A 19,576-nucleotide genomic window follows, 5' to 3' on the forward strand; every position below is an offset into this window, starting at 1 on the left:
GAAGTGAAGAATGTAATGCTTAGCACTTGGTTCTGTGCTGTATGACTAGTTTGCCTTACTTTTTGAAAATGTAAACGTGAACCTTTGTGAAATCTCTGGAGAATTGCACTTAAATGTTCACCTTGTGGCTGCAGAGAAAAAAAAGGTTAGGATATGTGATTAGAAGAGATCAAATGAGCATGGGGGGAGCTGAAGAGGTAACTCTTTTACAACCTGCATGAAGAAAGAGGAAGAAAAATTGTAGGCAGCAGCCTCAATTATGCTATATATAGATCAGTCAGGTAGCAGACCTATGTGTACCTACCATTTGTATGTTAAAAGCTGTTTTCTATTCAGTTACACTGGAAGCAAGGTGTAGGAAGGTGTTAATCCTCTGAACATTACGCTTTCCAAGACCATTGATTAGCATTACTGTCAGAATTTGCCTAATGTTTCCTTTTCCCCTGTTGAACATCTGGTACTTCCTGGGAACCTATTGAAGAGCCATCGTTTAGCAGTTCAGGGGGAAAGCCTTGAATAATTCACAAAGCAAATGATTAGGCAAGGACTTATCTATCTGAATTATTCTGCCTGTTTGCTGAAGCAGTTAAGCAGGAGAACAACATTTCCTTCTCCAAAGGGTTTACAGTGGTAGTATTAACCCACTTAGTTATTGGGTTTCTGCCTGTTGTTGACACTCTTGTAAGTGAAAGCAACCTGGACAGACACTGGGCTGCTGGGCTGGATAATTGTGAAGGATTCATGTTGCTGTTACCCCAGTGTTTGTAGTGGGTTGTTTGCTTTGACTTTTGTTGAACTGTTGACAAAACCATTAGATACAAATGGGAACAAATAAAGTGGTGAGAAGCCAGGAAGGCTTGGCATTAATGGTAATTTTCATTCCCACTTAAATGGGAAATATCTACACTTACCTGGATCAGAAATGGAAGGTGTGTTTGGCATTTGTGTGCTTCCCCATCCCCTCACCCCTTGTTTCCTTACTGCTAAGTAAATTGTGGTAGGCACAGGTGAATGAAAACAGAATGGACACAGTTTCACCATTTTCCAGACTCCTTGGCACCACGTTTATGAAGCTCTTTCTGATTGCGGATATTTTGCAGAGCAAATCCAGCTCCAGGCAAGAAAGGATTAAGTCTATAAAGGGAAGGAAAGAAAAAGGAAAGGAAGGAAAGAATTCAGAAGGAAGGAACATGGAAGGAGGGACTGAATTCAGAAGGATAAAAGAAAGAGAAACAGAGACAAAAAGGAGGGTGCGGTAGAAGGGATAGAGTTGAGAAGACAGAGGATTAAGTAGAACAGTATACACTAAGTAGTATAGCCAGCAAAATTGAAGTCATTTACTGGAACGCTTTTAATTTGGTTTAAATAAAGTACTCTTTTGTATATTCAGATGGGGAGTAGCTCAGCTGTTGTGAAGCCAGAAAATTAATGGTATTTTTAGTGAAATAGCAAAAACATATCAACAATGTAGCTGTGGATGATAATGTTGGCATTTTATTTATGAGAAATCATCAATGCAGGTTACTGAACAACATAGTGTGACTAGAATGATTGAGCACAGAGGGAGAAGTGGCTGTCCTTCTGTAAGATTATTTCATTTTGCATTTAGTCTTTCAGGAAGAGAAGGAGCAGAAAGAAAGCATTTAAATAAAGCTTTAATAAAAAGCATTTGAAAATACATGTCTAAGATTCTTATCCTTTGGTTAGTCTCCCAGAGACTAACCCTTTTACCTCTGACTCACGGTTTAGTCACTGCTTCTTCTTAGACATTTTTCCTTCCTTTTCAAGTCTGTCTTGAGGGATGGCATAGAAGAGAGGCAGAAGACTAGAGTCATGTTGGGATATCTCTGCAGTTTTGGCCCTGGAAGAACTGCAGGTTTGTTCTAGCCATCTGTGGCTCTGGAATTTTGTGACTGAGTGTTGTTTGCTTAGACCCTTAATGCATTTAATGTATTCCAAAATACAGTCATGTAGTATATCAGGAAGGTCTTACCACTTGACAGGAGAGATGCTTCATATTTGTTATTCCAACTATAGTGTTCTTGTAGCAATCAGTCTCAGAATGGTCAGTGGGAAAGTGGCAAATAGAGTTCACAGGTGCAAAGCTACCACTGATGAAAAAAGACGTGGTATTGTGCTGCTCTCTATAGACACATAAAGGTATTCCTTGCCTCTACTGCAGTTTGTGTGCCTGTTGGTACCTGAAGTACTCACTGGGTTTGAGAGCACCAAAGATGTCATATGGATGTATTGTTTGTCACCTGCTTTCATGCAGCTTCAAGTTGTCCCAAAACCAACTACCATATTAGCAAAGTATTGTGGTGTTTATGGACCCGCTTTGAGCAATCATCCATATTTTCCTTAGCCCCATTGTTACAACTGTTACATTGTTCCTGGTCCTTCACAATCAGAAAAGAAGGGAAGAACAATAAGAGATGAGGAGGAAATTGCCTTTTACTGCTGCCATTACTATGATTTCATTGCTGTGAAACATGCAGTGGGTTACTTGTGCCAAACCACAGCCCTAAGGATATCAGTAAGAAACATTTTGGCCAGATGTTAAATACTATTGGATCGGGGCCTGAATTTGTTACTATCCTAGGAATAGTAAAAGAAAGTGGAGAAATAGCAAGCTATTTTCAGCAAACTTGTTGTGGGAGTGGTGTTACTATAAATACCCAGTTCTGGATCCCTCAGTTCAAGGACAGGGAGCTGCTTGAAAGAGTCCAGCGCAGAGCCACAAAAAATGATGAAGGCAGTGGAACATCTTGCTTACAAGGAGAGCTGAGTCTTTAGCTTGGAGAAAAGGAGACAGGGAGCGTGACCTCGTACATGTTTATAAATACGTAAAGGGTGAGTGCCGAGAGGATGGAGCCAGGCTCTTCTTGGTGATGCTCAATGACAGGACAAGGGGCAATGGGTGGAAGCTGAGGCATAGGAAGTTCCATGGAAACATGAGGAAAATTTTATTCACTGTGCAGGTGATGGAACGCTGGAACAGGCTGCCCAGGGGAGTTGTGGAGTCTCTCTCTCTGGAGATATTCAAGACCCATCTGGATACATTCCTGGGTGATTTGGTAGAGGTGATCCTGCTCTGGCAAGGAGAATTGGACTGGATGATCTTTCAAGGTCCCTTCATTCTGTGATTCTATGATACCATCTTGCACATGATGAATCCCCCAATTTATTTTGTGTTTCTCTTTGGGGAATACTCTGAACAATTTTACGGGGAGCTAAAGAAATTCTTTTTGCAAATTCCAACCCTGCAGTTAAAATAAGAAATCTTTGAAAAGCAGGGACTTAAAACCCAGTCAGGACAATGTCTGTACATCATTTGGCAAATCCACTTTTGGATCATCTAACTTATGTGAGAATTCAGAAAAAAATGACTTGTGAATGTTCCATGGTATTGCCTGGACTCTTTTTGACCAAGCTTGGGCAGTTTTCTGATTCATGTGAAATGTGTTTTCCCCTGTTCTCCGTCACACAGATTTAACTCTTTAGGCTAATTTGCTTTGCATGCGGATTTGTAAGAAGGGCCCCAAGATGTGTTTTGCCATCAGAAGGCAGAGTTTCAGGAAGCCAAGACCTGGAAATAGGAAAGTACTTCTGGAAAGAATTTGCATTGAACAACACTTTTGAGTTATTATAGGAGCAAGAAGGAGAGAGATGAGTGGTGTACTAATAGCCTGAGATAGGCTTGAACTCATCCAAATTGTAAAGTGATTATGCTCCATAGTGCAACATTTTTTCCCAGAGTCTGAGAGCCAGAGAGTGAGAAAATGAAGTGTTAAACTGGCCAAGTAAGAGTGGAGACAGGAAAGAGCGTTCAATAATGTAGCACAGGAAAGTGTAAGATAATGAGACCAAAGTAGAAGTACGACAGAGATGTGATGCCTTAAATTGGTGGTGCATGAGCTTCAGCACAGAAGGTCTTTACTGGCAACTTGCCATGAACCAGTGGGCTGCATCTATATTGCATATAATTTACATTGGCTTTTAATCAGATAAACATACTGTGTGTTTGTTTTTCTTATTTATGCTGTGTTGTAAATGAAAACACTCCACAGCACAAAGCAAAATAGACTGTGTACTTGGTGGGTTATAGTAAAAGGAGTGACAATGAGAAGACTGGCTCTGCATTTTTGAAATCAAGGAATTTTATCTGACATCTGACCATCTTTTAGATGTATTCCAAAATACAAATTTGAGTTTGTTAGACAGCTGGAAGTTTGACTTTGTTCACCTTTCTTATACATAAAGTAAATTTGAGAAAAAACATTTCAAAAGCAAGGTTGCAGTAGCACATTTCCTGGTTAATTTTTGTTACTAATGAGTAATTAACAAGGGAAAAAAAAAAGCAACAAAGAAGCACCAGCAGTGTTTTCTTCCTGAAATTGTCTTCGGGGTATTAAGTTACATCTCAGATGTCATGGCTTTAGGTTCTCGTGAGTTTAGCTAATGACAGCTTTAATATGATTTTTGCATTTAGTGAAGGATACATTTGGTATGAGATAAATCCCCTTGGGTTCTGGCCAGTCCTCAGAGATTAGAGAGGCTAGGGGCAGCTGGATTTATCTGTTAATAGATATGCCAGTTATTGGTGTGGCTATAGGCCTGACACCAGATGCAGGAACAGCCTGCCTGCTCCTGCCACATTCAAAAGAAGCCATTGGATGCACAAACAGTATGATTTATTTTCATCAAACATACACAGATTCTTTAAGAATACACTAGAGTAAGCTGCAGAAAAGCTATATAGCTCTAAAATACGATGTTAATTACAAACATAAAATCTACCAAGGAATAATTAGGGCATATCCAGTATTGTGCCTCTCACCCAAAAGGTGTCCCTTCAGGGGGAGCAGAGCAAATCTGTTGGTCTGCACCTGCTGTTTGGCCTCAAAATTCTTGTCCTTACTGTAGATATGAAACCAGGGCAATATTTTATACCTTGTATCTACTATTGTGTAGAACATGAAGGGTGGAACTGTGGTCACAACCTTGTTCTGTTATCAATTGCACAAGCACTTAAGCATTTTTTACAAGGTGATCAGTGGAAAAATAAGCCCCCAGACCCACTCAGTGACATGGCAGCACAGACTACTGGATCTCCAGGCAGCCCCTGCACCTGCCTCAGTCACTATGTGTTTATTTTATAAATAATTTGTGTGTGTGTGTGTGTGTGCACTTTTTCACTGTTTAGTGCTTCCAACAATGAGGCAGAAGTGCTTCCTCTTTTACATTTTCTATGTGTTGCAGATTTAGGCAGTCTAAGAATGGGCTAAAATTATTTCTAGACATACTTCTTTCTGGAGTTTGGTCTAGGCACTCTGTTATAGTAGTTGGATTGCTTTAGTTGTCTGGCTATGGTTTTGCTGATAAAATGGAAAGTGATTCCTGTCCTTTTCTTGTTTTTCCATTCTAGTTTTGCATGTTTAATGGATCCATTCCCTCTGATATTGGAGTACCTCCAAATCTTCGATACATTAATCCTCACAACCCTGTAAGGGAAAGATGTACTCTTTAGGCTTCTGAAATTATCCTTATTTTATGGATAATGAACTGAGGCATGAAGAGCCCTAACTAACTTAACATGATCAGATGAAAGAGCAGACTTCCTGAACCTAGATTTCCCAAATTTAAAAGTAGTTTTCTATCCTTCCCAGTTTTAGTGTTTTTACTTAGGCACCAGTGTTACCTTTTCATCCTATTTCACGTGATTCTCTCTTTTAAAATCTCTTAATGGATTTGAGACCCATTCATGGCGAATGCATGTGTGCCTCTTTCTGATGGGTAGCTTGTGTGGCCTAGTTTGCCACCTTGATTCTTTTGGCCTAATTCTGGTTTCCATTGACCTTCTGATCTCTGTGTGTGGTTGGTTTTTTGGGGGTTTTTGGGGGATTTTTTTGTTTTTTTTTCAGAAGAAAAGCTTTATCCTTCTTTGGTGTCTGCTTACATTACCCTTGTGTGTGGTACGGATCCTTAAGTATCGTGCAGAGTTGTAGGTGTAGCGGAATCAGGAGGCTCACCGTATTGTTGGGAGGATCACAGCAAGTGGAGCACACATGCGATATGTACCCATCCTCCCCCTGCCTCGGTTAACCAGCCATTGTGTGGTGTATGTATGCCATGCCGCCAAGCACACCACTGAAAATCTGAGGCTAATGCTAACCCATCTTGGTAGCATACCACCCACCAGCAGTGTGACTTGGACAGCCTAGCACTGTGCCTGAATTGTTCTCTATCATGTTACCTGTGGCCCAGGGCCATATTAGCACAGCTCTGCCACTTTCTCTGTGAGTGGCCAGATTGTTCATCCATGTATCAGGGTTGTTGGCACAGTGCTGTGCTGCCAGCTAGCAAGGTGCCCAGTGTGGGCTGCTGCACAGCTGAAGGACTATTCCAGGCTTCCACAATGCTGCTGCAGAGGGAGCAGCCCCAGAGGTGGATACGGGAATGTGATTTTTGTCAGTAGTTAAAGTGCCCTGTGGGGAGAGCGTGCAGTCTGGGAAGAAGGATTTCTATCTGTGGGCTGGAGCTTTGGATACAAATGTGCCTGCTGTGAAAGAGCTTGTTACACTGTCTCACTGTAACGGCTCCATCTGGTGCTCTAGGTGTGTTTAAATGTGAAATTATGTTTACTGTCAGAACTAAAGTCTGTATACAATGAACAGTCTGTTGGTCTTACTAGTCACATCAAATGCTTGAAGCCTTTCCTTTACCTCTCACACTCTAATACAAAGGAAGAACAGTGAAATGGAGGGTGATGAACTGGGCAGATTCAGAACCTGTTGTCATCATGGTAATGAAGACCTGGTTTAAATTCCATGATTTTCTCTGTCTCAGGGCAGGATGAAGCTCATTACTGAGAGTAAGCAAGGTGGCATTGCAAGGACACTGACTCTGCTGCTGTTCAAGCAGCACAGATGTTGGTTATGAAACTGTGGTGTGACTTAAAACTCAGCCTCTCAAATTCTGACTAGAGAGTGGTTCACAGTGCCTTGTGTACTCAATGTAGTTGCCCCACTCACTCATCAGATAAAGCGTGCCCCACATTAATGACAAATTTGAAGATGGTGTATGCAGGTATTGTCAGAGTAGTCAAGTCTTGCATTTGTAAACACTTTGCTAGCTCTCTGACTTCTGCCTTGCAGTGTCATTGTCTTGGCAGCTACTAAAGAGGGGAAATATACTGACAAAATGCTATAGTCCCTCCCAGCTGAGGAACACATTTTACAAGTTATCCCACGCATCCTTCCGAGCCATTTCGTGACCTTTTCACTGCTTCAGTCTTATCCCAATCAGTGATTACCACTAAAATAACTCCCAACTGCCCTTAAAGTCATGCTGCATGGTTAAGGGTCCATTAAAATGTGGCTATTGGCTTATAACGTACTCCAAGTCTAGAAATGCTTCTCTTTGCTGTTGCACTGTCCAAGTAAATGGTGGCTAGAGGACATTTTCCATATTGAGGAGGCTTGGGGAGGCATTCCCTTAACTCTTGTGGTTTTATAGTGCTACTTTGACCTTCGTGCTCTTAATTGGCTCACAGGGAGGTTATTTACGGTCAACAAGAAAAGTACCTTGAACCTGTCTTTTTAATAAACTTGTTATTTGCCAGCTTCTCTAGAGCCATCCCAAATGGAAATAAACATCTTTCATTTTGTTTCATAAATAAATTTAAAAAATGGTTTCCTAGACAACCTTGATGAAATGTCAGCTTCTTAGATTTAAACCCACACTGTAGGTATTGTTATCTCCATCCCTACTGGGTAGTTTGTACACTGCAATAGTTTTTTTGGAAACGTGCCTGTTGTTCTTTAAAATGTACCTAATGCTGGATTAAAGAACATAAGAATTCTGCCCCTCCCCTGCCCCCTTCCCCCCTCACCCTGTCCTGTTTGCACCAGTTCAATTCTAAACCATTTAAAATAAAGAGCTTGAGGAGGTATGGTATTTAAAAAAACTTTCACATGATGCTTTTAAAACAGATCAATTTCAGCATTAAAGTATTAGGAATTCAGCCAAGGAAAATTCAACTCAGGATTGTATAGCTATAATGATAATGTATTATACCTGTCTTCCTTGAAAATGATTGTAACAGCAGAGTTGAACCCACTGAATTATATATTCAGGAGCATTTGCCAGAATGCTGTTTTAGGGGGTTACTGTAGACTTCCCTTAACAAAAGTGAAAGGAATGGTGGATTTTATTATAAAGTACTTAAATGAGGGAGAATAGTCTTCACAAGTTATCTTAAGATAACTCATTTGAATAGGTTATATGTCTATACTAGTTATCACACATAGCTACTTTGCAGAGTGTAGGGTGAGTACAAGAGAGAGACTTTTGCATTTCCTCTCACCTAGCCTGAATTAAAAATGTATTGGCTGCTTGTGGCTGACATCAAAACATTTCCAGATATCTTGAAGTTAGTGTTTGAATGTGCTTTTAATGTTTAAAAAATTGTGACCTGTCCAATATAAATAATGAAAGACCCAGAAAAGTAGAAGCCACTACTACTTCTCTCGTCAAAGCTCTAGGATACGCAGAAGTTGTAACTCATCTATGTATCTAGTAGAAAGGACTGTGTTTTATTTTTCAGTCTTCAAAGCAGATGTTTTACATATAATGTGCTACTATATACTGATGTAACCATTTTAAGGCTGACTGCAGGATCTGTATTCCCACCTCTCCTCTATCTGTTACTGTTGAAGAATGGGACTGAAGACGATTATTCTTCCAGCAAGCTGAGGTCCAGATTCAGGGTAATGCACCATAGGCATCTAAAGTTCAGCATATACATACATTTCTCTGGTTTCTTTATCTGTCTTGTGACTTTCCTGAGATCAAAGTGTGTGCCTCAAATCTGGCATCTGCTTGAGTGCTTTCCTGAATAGGAAATGGCATAATTTCCTGAACAGGGATCTTGGAAGATAAGTCAGTGAGCGCAGATGAAGTGATGCAGATATAATGGGCTTGGATGTTATTTGGGTAGAAGGGCAAACAGTAGTGCTCAAAGATTTCTTTCTGGAACATAGTTTTATAGAAAGCTGTGAGAATGTTTTGTTTCAGAATTACCATGACTTGGAATTTGCAAGTAATAGCACCTGGCAGTGTTTTATCTGCCTGTCCAGTTAGGAGACTCGTTGGATAATTAATTCTGTTTTCTCTGGGCACCTAGCAGCATCTCTGGCTTCCTAAATCATGTAGGGTACTAGAAAAGCATAAAATATATCAAGTCTTCAGAAGCCACACAAGATCTGACAGGGGAAGAAAGAAGTGAATTGCCAGTCTCTTAGTTAAGATCTGTGAAAAGCATGTGGCATGTTTCTGCTGATTGAAGCAACTGAGATGCAAAGTGAATGTTTCTGCTGAATTCAAGGGTGCTTTTTGTATCACGGTAATCTCTTTTCCCATCACTTTTCTACTGATCAAGTCAGGAACAAAAGGGATTAAAATTGCAGGGAAGGGAGGGGAAAAAGTCAGCAAGTGTGGAAAGAGATCATCAGCTCGATCCATGAAGTATTCCATTATAATTTGCTTTGCTTTCTTATCTTCTGGGTCATCTCTGCAGCAAAACAGCTATGAAATCCTTTAGAGACAAATAGGCAGAATGAAGAGAAATAGTGTTTCTCCTTAAAAGGTTCATACATGTGTATAGATTGGAAGGGAACAGAAGTGTAAAAACTTGAAACTGATCCTTTTGCCATGAATATAGCCTATGTTAGATGTAACCAAAATTAAAGATGTGGACCACTGTGGCACATTGCCTTTTTGAAAGCAGATAAATGGTGTTTTGTGGGACTGTAATCAGACATGATCTCTGTGCTTTTAAAGCATCAGAACAAAGCTAATTAGTGCTAGGTTATATCTTTCTGTTCAAAATGAAGAATTAGATAGGGAACATAATTCCTGGGAGAAATTGGTTAGGACACAAAAACTGAATCCGCTTAGCTGTCGCTGGAGAAGGCAATGATTAAAGCTTGATCATTACTACTCTGATATGGAAAATCTGGGAGGCATAGGTGTGTGTGGTTTTTCACTTCTGTTGCTGATACTGACAAGACTTCTAACAACCCCTGTGGCTTGAGCTGCTGCCAGAAAGCATTTATGTTCAGCTTGGTTCAGTGCTATAAAGTCCACTTTAATCATTGTGCAGAGTGAATGGATAGCAGCTTACTATGGTGCTCAGTCTGAAAAGAGGATTCTAAGTAAAAATTGGTTATTCTTCAGAGGAATTTCATGATTCTTGGAGATGTTTTTTAATAAAGGGTAAAGTATATTGATGTGGGCCTTCAATTGCTATCATAAAACATTCCCTCTTTAGTGTTTTCTTACTGTTCTAAAAAATAATTGAATTGCTTTGTGTGTTCTGTTTAAGTTCAGTCACTATGAAAAAGTTGGGTTAATATTTTGGAGATGTATGTTGAGAATTTTCTGCATGCATCTGTCATTGGCTTTTGAAGAATGATCACGGGATGATGCTGATTTTCCTTGCATTGTGGCGTGCTGGTGAATCAAAGCCCATAATGCAGGCTGGTGTTTATCCTACTTTCTTCCTTTCATGGTGGTAAGCCCAGAATTAAACTGCTGCATTGAATGCTCTGGCTGGTTGAGCTTTGTTCTCTTATCCTGTGACTGAGTGCTCTTTCTCCCTAGTTAATTCCCAATACTCTCTTCACTGTCTTTATTTTGCTATTACTGCTCAAACTATTTCAGATCTTTGCAGAAGAAAATAGCCTGAAAGATCAGTAATTAGAACCCCAAATAAATACCTGAGGAAAAAAGAGCTGTAGTTCCATGTTTCTTTGGCACTGGGTTCCTTGGGTTTCCAAAGATTTATCCTCAGTTCTTCTGGCCTTTGACCCCTCTGTTTCACTGTGTCTGGTTTTGGTTTAAGTAGCACTTAGGGGTTTGTATGCTGAGATGACCAACATGCAGGTTTGTCCTGAATTTTGGCATTTATTTTCTAAAGTGACAGCAGCATGGTTTTCCCTGTCTGGTAGCATGTCCAGTTTGTGCTGTTGCTATCTAGGTGTATTTATCTTTTCTGGGATTATTAGAGATGGAATTTCTTTGCAGCCTGCATGTGCCCTGTGACTCACCTACTGTACTGCATTATACCAATTGCAGTTTGTGGCTTAATTCTGTCTTGCAAATGTTTTCATTCCCTCCCAGTTATCTGCTCTGCTGTGTGCTTAAGCATGTGGTCTTTGGGGTCTGTTCAAAGAGGAAGAGAGTGAGGCATGAGGTGAATGGGGAATGGATCAGGTGAATTGCTCTGGGTTAAAGGGGAGGATGTTTGACAATGCCTGAGTTGTGTTATGACCAAATAAATTAAATATTTATGAGTTAACCAGTGTAGATGAAAGCAGACTTGAGGGTAAATGCAATCTGTGAACTGAAGTTTCTGTAAACCTATCAGAAGTGTTTAACTCATTTTCCTGCCAGTCTGTTTCTTTTCCTTTTTTTCCCCTGATGAAATCAGGTTCTTTGTTCCAACTGTCTTGCTTACCAAAGGGTGCTTATTTTTGCCACACTCTGATTTCACTACCTTCATGTGCCTGTGCTAAGATATACTTCAGCTAAAACCCATCTTTCCTTTTTGCCTCACAGCTGTGGTCCTCTACTGTTTCACTGCTTGTACTTAAGCTGCATTGCTGCTTCTCTCCATCCCGTGACCCTCACAGTGTCGGTGGTGATTAGGCCTTACATGTGTTATGTTCTTCAGCCAGTGATTACTGGAAAAGCTGTATTTTCCAGGATTTACTGCAAAAATCCATCTGTGAAATGCTAGCCAGCTGCCCTCATCATTGCTTTAAACACCTACTTCTCTTCTGATCACCATGCACCTGTACTCCAGGAGGGGCCAGAAAAACGACAGCACATACTGACAGGATTATATGTCAAAATTGCTAGGTAACTCCAACTTCTGCTGTGTGGTCTACTTACCTTTCCTGCAAATTGATAAGCGTATGTTGAAATATGTGACTGGATTTAACATGTCGAACTACAGTGGTTTGTTGTTCTTTTTACCACCCATTTCCTAATATCTAGTCTTTGATGCTTTTAATTAGCTTAGATTAAATATCTCAATGGTACTACCAGAGCAAGCTGATCACCAGCATAAACAGTCACAGGGATATTTTAAGAGAACTTGTATCTACATTTACATAATGTGCATACACATCTACACTTTTGTGTTTTGATGACCACCTGCTGAGCCTACACATTCTCTTTATTCTGGACTTCTTTACGGCTGTCCTGTTGTCCTTGCAGCAGCACTTCATGTCTAGACTTTAACATTTTTTATGACACCCTTATCAACTAAATAGCTTCATTAATTTTGCAATTAATGCAATTAATTAGTGGGTGAAATTTTTATATAAAACTTCAAAGTTTGCATTTTAATCATAGTTTGTATTAAAATAATTATCACATACCTGATGACTAAACTCCATCTTGTTAGCTCAGACAGGGCCATGTGATAATAAAACTAGCTTTGTTGTCTCTCTTTCCTAGCTAGTTAGCATTTTTCGCTACCAGTTACTGAGGCTGTATCTGAAAATGAAAGCGAGACAAAATAAAATTTGATCATGGTATGTCTGAATGGAAGTTGAGTTTGTTTGAGTAAATAGAGAAACAAATTGGAAAAAGGAGAGGTGAAAAAAATCTTCTCCATGACTAGTCAAACATGTGGGAACAATACTGGGCTACCACCCTTCCCTCTTTTGGTGAGCCATTTCAAAAGAGATGAGCTCTGCACAGGCTGCACAGCCTGACTCTGTCAGCCTCATCCCAACACATTGCATATGCCTGAAGGATAAACCTGCATACCTAGGTAAAACCAGCAAAGTGGGGATGTTGGAAAACTGAAACGAAAAGCACAAAATCCATGAGGCTGGAATGGATCCTGGGATGTAGTAATTGTGATAATTATAATGATAACAACATAAAGATGTAGTAGCAGTGTAGGTTTGGGTGACCTCAGGAGCACAACTGCAATGAAAATACTCCAGGGTGTTTATAGAGCAGCCCACAGGTTTTCACACCATTTCCCTCAGTTTACTGAAAGTAATGTATCAGTACTTACAGGGGTATGTAAATGAACTGCCTTTTTCTTTTTTTTTTTTTCTTAGATGACTTTTGCCTTGTAGCTAGAGCCATGCAGGAGATTAGCTGTGTGGGAGCACTTGGTTACATTTTTGTCACTTGGTGTGTGGTCTTAGTGGGCTGCACTAGACTGCCCCCTTCTCTTGCCCAGGGGTTTCTTATGCCCTGTCCTATGCCACTCGCTACTCACCAGAGCAGTCTTTGTCTTATCCATGACATGTCAGAAATTACAACACTCATTTCTTGATTTATTTAATACACACACATATATATGTATATATATGTATATATATGCATACTGTAACAGTGTGAGAGTTGAAACCCACACACACACTGACAATAACCAGGCTAGCTCAGTCTGGAAGCAAATGAAAGCTGTAGTTACAAGCAAATCTACAATCTGTGATGAAATGCAATGGATAGGTACAAGTATACACTATTCACAACATTTACAAATACGTACAATCAACAGAAAAGCACAACCAAGCCCCCTTTGCTTCCCCAAGGGGCCACCCCCCCAAACCAGAAGGACTCCCCCCAGATCCCCTTGGCAGAAGGCAGACAATCAAGAAGCAGAGAGGCTGTTAGACTTAGCTTGTCAAGGTCAGTGTGTTGTCTTCAGCCAGAAAAGAAGCAGCAGCCAGACAGCCCAGCAAGTAAGCTGAGAACTCAGACTCATACTGCCCCAACTCCCCAACCTTGTTTTAAGTAGTAGTTCTTAAACATTTCTATTTCTCCAATGGAAGTGTTTAGAATAATCATTATTTTCCTTTCTTACACCCAATAGTGATTTACATTCTTTCCCTTTCTCTGCTTGAACTTTGTGAAGAAAAAGTAAAAAGACAGTTTTAAAACCATCACACATACATATATATAATTTGTTTTTCCATTTCTGATCTACTCATATAGTTTTATCTTGGAGACTTCAGTGTTCCAAGCCCAAGCCTGGAGCAGTTCCAAAGTCCAGACTCTGGCACCTGTAGCTGGTATGTCCATCTGTAACATTGACACCAACAAACCAAGCAGCACTGCTGCCTGGTTGTTTCCCTGTAATGCATATATTATTAATTTTTATAGTTTTTCTATACTCTCTACAGAATTTATTAACAGCAATAATCTCATTCAGGTAATTATACCATAATTGACCTTAGCATTGAGCATCCTCGGCTTTTACTGCAGTTTGCTTAATGCTTCAAGGTGGTCAATTATCTTGTAATTCCCACTTTGTTGAGAATTATTGTTTTAATTATTACACTCCAAATATATCATTTTGGCATAGTAGTAAGGGTACACTGGGGGGTCATCATATTTTTGAATACTTTAAAGAGTTACCAGCTTTATCATGTGGGAGGGCTTTTCATCCTGTCATCTCTAGCCTTTGCTTTTAACACTGATGTAATTTAATTATCATTTAGTCTGCTTACACCAGGTCTTCATCTGCAGGAGACAGCAGCATATGTGGGAGCTGGGGCTTACAGGATTTGAGAGCAATTGGGTGGCTTTGCAATTTGAACGTACTGATTTCTTCTCTGCCATGTTATGGTGTAAGTGATCTGTGTTAATGCTAGTAACTTCGGCAGAATTTGTGGGCAAAATAGTGGTTTACTTATTTTCCTAGCAAGTTGAAGTATTAATTATCCCAAATAGACAGCAAGCATGCTGATATTTGCCATATTACTGCTGAGAATTTTATAGCTGTGTAAGAGGCTTGTGTGGCCCTCTTTGTATTAATTTAATTTCTGCTTGTATGGCACTGGTGCGCCACCAGGAGCAGTGCCCTGCCAGTGTTGGAGAGAAAACAGAGCAATGAGATGGGGTGTCTGGATGGAGGCCGGTGATAGTGGAGTTCCTTAAGGAGCTGTTCTGGGTCCAGTGCTGATTAACATCTTTGTCAGCAACATGAACAGTGGAATTGAGTGCACCCTCAGCAAGTTTGCTGACACCAAGCTGTGTGCTCTGGTTGACATGCTGGAGGGAAGGGATGCCATCCAGAAGGATCTTGACAGGCTCGAGAAGTGGCCAGCAGATAAAGAGATATGATTCTTGCCCTTTACTCTGCTCTTGTCAGACTCCATCTTAAATACTGAGTCCACTTCTGGTGTCCATGTCACAACTGTTGGAGCAAGTCCAGAGGAGGGTCACAAGGATGGTTGAAGGGCTGAAGCACCTCTGCTGTGAGGATGGGCTGAGGGAGCAAGGGTTGTGCAGCCTCGAGAAGGGAAGGCTTTGGGGGATCTTACAGCTGCCCTGTGGCACAGTACCTGAAGGGAGCCTACAGGAAAGCTGGAGAGGGACTTTTCATAAGTGTGTGTAGCAATAGGACTAGGGGAAATGGTTTAAGCTGGTGGAGAATAGGTTTAGATTGGGTCGTAGGAAGAAGCTTTTCAGTAAAAGGGTGGTAAGGTTGTCCATAGTGGTTGTGGATGTGCGTCCCTGCCCATAGCAGGGAGGTTGAAGTAAATGATCCCTCCCAACTGAGCTGTTCTGTGATAGCTTTTCATTTAGCATTGTGCTCTGCACTACTCAAAACAAAGACTGAAGCTTAGCAGGTCACGCTTTATTGCCTAGTGCAAAAGATACTGTAGTTGGAGCAGTAGAAACCAGTATGCCACTTAAGCAAATTATCTGAACAAGGCAATGTATGCTTGTATGAAGCTTTTGTATAAATGTATATGTTTGGTTGTTTTTGTTAGCATTTTGTGGTGTATTTAACATGATTTTTAAAAAAAAAAAATTCTACTGAAGCAGCATTGGGTACACTTTGCTCAAGTGGAAACTGCACAGAACCTGCTTTCACCAGAGTATTTTTATCTCTCTCTGATTTAATTATGTGAGCAAGCTCCATGTTGGTTAGTAGAAAAATGCTACTCTCTAATAGATTATTTTATGCAAGAAAACTGAGCAGTGTGAAAAGACTTTATTTCTCTATAAATTGTAAGACTTGTTAAAATGAGGAACCTGCCCTGTTAAGCTGCAGCCTGCCAAGTGATAATGCTGAATCACTTAGTTTCTTTAAGTAGCTATCCTATTCTAGCTTCTTAAAGGTAGCTGTTAGGAGTGCATTGATCTTTTAATTGAAGAACAGAGTCCTGACAGCTGAACAGTGTGCTTCAATTGAGGTTTTCTTGCCCAGTCTGCAAATATAAGGAACTTTTCAGGAGCATGTAGACTTGCACATTCAGGAGCCAAGATGCAGGTGAGTATAGGATTACATGTAGGAATCTGATGTTAGTGGAAAACATCAGGACAGTTACATCCCAGAATTTCTCACTGATTAAAGATCCTTACAAGGGTTTATAGGTTGGAAAAGCTATTGCAAATAGTAGTTGAGAACTCAGTGTGGGTGACAAATGTTGTACTTCGCACCCTGAAAAACATGACATCATGACATTACCTTTATAATTGAGTGTAAGTTTTAGATCTATCAGCACCAGTGCCTGAAATCTCATGAAGTCAGAGATCATAAACTCATAGAATCATGTATGTTGGAAAAGGCCTTTAAGATCATTGGGTCCTACTCTTTATGTAGCAGGACCATTACATGGGAAAAGAGGCTAGTAGTGTAGGGATTTTGACTGACATGCTCCATGAAAGGAAAGGAATAGGACAGTTTAAAGTGAGTATATTTCTGCTGTAGTAATTGACTCTTGAGGGAAAATAATGTTAATCCTAGACCACTGGCCAAATTACAGTTTAAAAAAGTAGATTCTGCCTGCTGTCATTAGATGAGTTATCTCTGGTTTTCTGCTAATTTCAGGTGAGATGCCACAGATCTGGTCTGTCTTTGAAGCAATAAAATCATTAAGCAGTGTGCATTGCCCCAGTGTCCAATGTAGTGCTCATCCTTTATGTGGTAGTGAAAATTAGCTACTATATCATTCTAGTAGGGAGCTTTATTACTTTATTAAGCAGTGAAACCAGAGATTAAAATGGCATCTATAGCACATCCTAAGTAGATTGTGAAAAATGAAACTGTTTCAAAGTTACAAAAATAAATATTTCTATTTATTTAATTCTTCAGACACCACTCTAATTTGTAGTTTACCGGTGATTGTTTTTCATTGTTTTAAAGTAAATTGCTTTCTGTAGGGTGAAGTTGAAAAAGAATGAATTCAATTCACATTGCAAGCTGCTGCCTTCCAAATTGTAAATGAATACAAATGTAATAGGAGCATACTATCAAAATCCTTTGAAAAGGACTATACTATATTGCTGCAGTAAGCAAATATATTTTTCAAGCCATCAGTTCACTTAATGGTGCATTTCTCCTAGGCTTTCATTTTAGGGGCTTCTGTGCCTACTGCCACTACTGTCTCTGAATGTCTTAACATGTGTTGTCTCTTCAGAGCAAGAAACAAAATGCTTAGTTTGTACCATTTACTATAATAGGTGGCTAATGATCTGCTTTGAAACAAAATTGGTGAACATATTTTAAGATGTATTAATTCAGGATGGGAAATTATTGTCTACCCACTTTATACTATCAAGGGGAGAAGGAGAGGGAGGCAGGAAGGCTGGTGAAAAGGCACAGACTTTGTTCAGCACTAGCTTTATTTTAAAATTTTCATTTCCACTCAGTACTTAGAGAGTAGTTGATAATTCCCAGTCAAAAATATTTTTGTGAATTCCCCCAGTCATTAATCCAAGCTGCTGTTTCCAAGAACTACAGATTTTAGAGAAGTGGAAGACTAGAGTGTCCCAGCAGGGAGAAATGTTCTCTCATATGAGTTGGGCAACAACCTTATCTTAACATCTGTGATTAAGTATTCTTAATCCTTACCAGAAGTTTATGGTGTAGTAAGTTAAGGAAAATATAATTGAGGCAATGCCAATGAAATAGAACTTGCACTATGTAAATGCTAATTTCATGGTTTGCATTCCTGGTAGTAGCTATAAAGTAAACCTAGGAGGGCATGCACTGAAAACCCCCAAATCAAATTGCTGTATTGTGCAGTTTTGTGAGGAACAACAGCTGTCCATAGTGCATGGAGGAAGAACCCCAAAACATGTGTTTGTGGATAAATGGGATGACCTAGAAAACCCATCAGTAAGGACTTCTTTGATTGTTCTTCCTCTCAAATCCCTATATAAGGTGGACAGAGAGATGGAAATAGTCAACAGAGATTAAACTGAGAATTGCTTTTATCTTCATTCCTGTCATGTCAAGTTCTGCAAAATATTTGAACACATCCTTACTTACCTGCATTCAGACATTAACTTCAGTGTGAGATGAAGTTTAGCACATCTTAAATGCTTTCATGAATGATATCCAAAAGCTGCTGGTGGTGCTAAAAACAGTCCCAGAGGGAAATTTAGTTTTTCTGGGTTGTTGTTGGGGTTTTTGTGTGTGTGTGTGTTTGTTTGTTTGTGGATTTTTTTGTTTGTTTTTGTTTTTGTTTTTTTGTGAACCAAGATACAGGCTCCACCAAGCTTTGGAAATATGGTAGGACTTGATAAATATTGTCTGCCTGTTTAAAGAAGTAGAGCAGAATTGTTGAATGATAGTGCATAAACTACATATTATCTTCCTCCCTTTCCTGTCTTGTACAGGTGCTCTTTAATAATCATTATTAAATGAGGTCTGCAGAAAAGCAAGAGACTGTCTGAGCCACTGTGTTGTGTGTCTACCCAGTGCAGGCACAGCCTGTGATTATGGAAAGTGCCAAAATAAATTGATTTTGGGTGGTTTAGCCTGTTCTTTTGTGCTTGGTGGTGGTTCAGAAGCTTACTTGTTTTCTTTGCTAGAAATCTTCATTCAAACATCTGCTGAAATGTGGCTTACCTTGAGACACTTTGTTCCTCTTGATTTACATAGGCAAATGCACACACATACATACCCACCCCTTTCTTCTTCAAGTATTGATTTAACCCTGTGTACTTGCAGATTAAACAAGCCAAAAGTAAGTCAATAAACGGTATTCATAAAATGATCCAAAGTAGCTCTACATTCATCCCTTTGACATTGCAGATAACAACTATGATCTGTTGTCAGTTAATCAGCTTTATCTGTCTCTTACAATGCATTATGCACTTTTAATATAAGACAATTGCTGTGTAGCTGTCCCTGATTAAAATCTATGCTACCTGTAAGAACAACTCCAAATCATATTATCAGGTTAAGTTGTATTGAGGGATAGTGACAAATGAACCACTGTTTTGAATGAGTGTGTGATGATACTTTATCTCTTTTCTGACTTCAGAGCTCTTCTGTATCTCCCTCAGCCAGTTTCAGAACAGCAGAAAAGCACAGAAATTCAACAGATTATTCTTCAGATAGTAAAAAACAGAAAACAGAAGAGAAGGAAATAGCAGCTCGATATGTGAGTAGATAGATGTAAATGGTATACTTTATGCACAAAATTGATTGTAAAATCAAGGGTTACATTTCTAACAGGTTCTTACTACCTGCCTCTAACATCTTTGCTGGGTAGAAGGTTTCTGTCTGTAGGATTTTTAA

General features: G+C 39.7%; 1 protein-coding gene across 9 annotated transcripts in view; it reads left to right on the forward strand.

Annotated features, from left to right (window-relative positions):
* LOC128979218 (transducin-like enhancer protein 4) overlaps window positions 1-19,576 on the forward strand; it is a 99,929-nt gene that overhangs the window by 68,028 nt on the left and 12,325 nt on the right. For all 9 annotated transcript variants that reach the window (XM_054397394.1, XM_054397393.1, XM_054397400.1 and 6 more), the window contains one exon: window positions 19,320-19,439. In XM_054397394.1, coding sequence (XP_054253369.1) covers window positions 19,320-19,439 — 120 coding nt within the window. The remainder of the gene's footprint in view (window positions 1-19,319; window positions 19,440-19,576) is intronic.

This window comes from Indicator indicator, chromosome Z, assembly GCF_027791375.1.
Source record: "Indicator indicator isolate 239-I01 chromosome Z, UM_Iind_1.1, whole genome shotgun sequence".
In the NCBI taxonomy this organism is placed as follows: Eukaryota; Metazoa; Chordata; class Aves; order Piciformes; family Indicatoridae; genus Indicator; species Indicator indicator.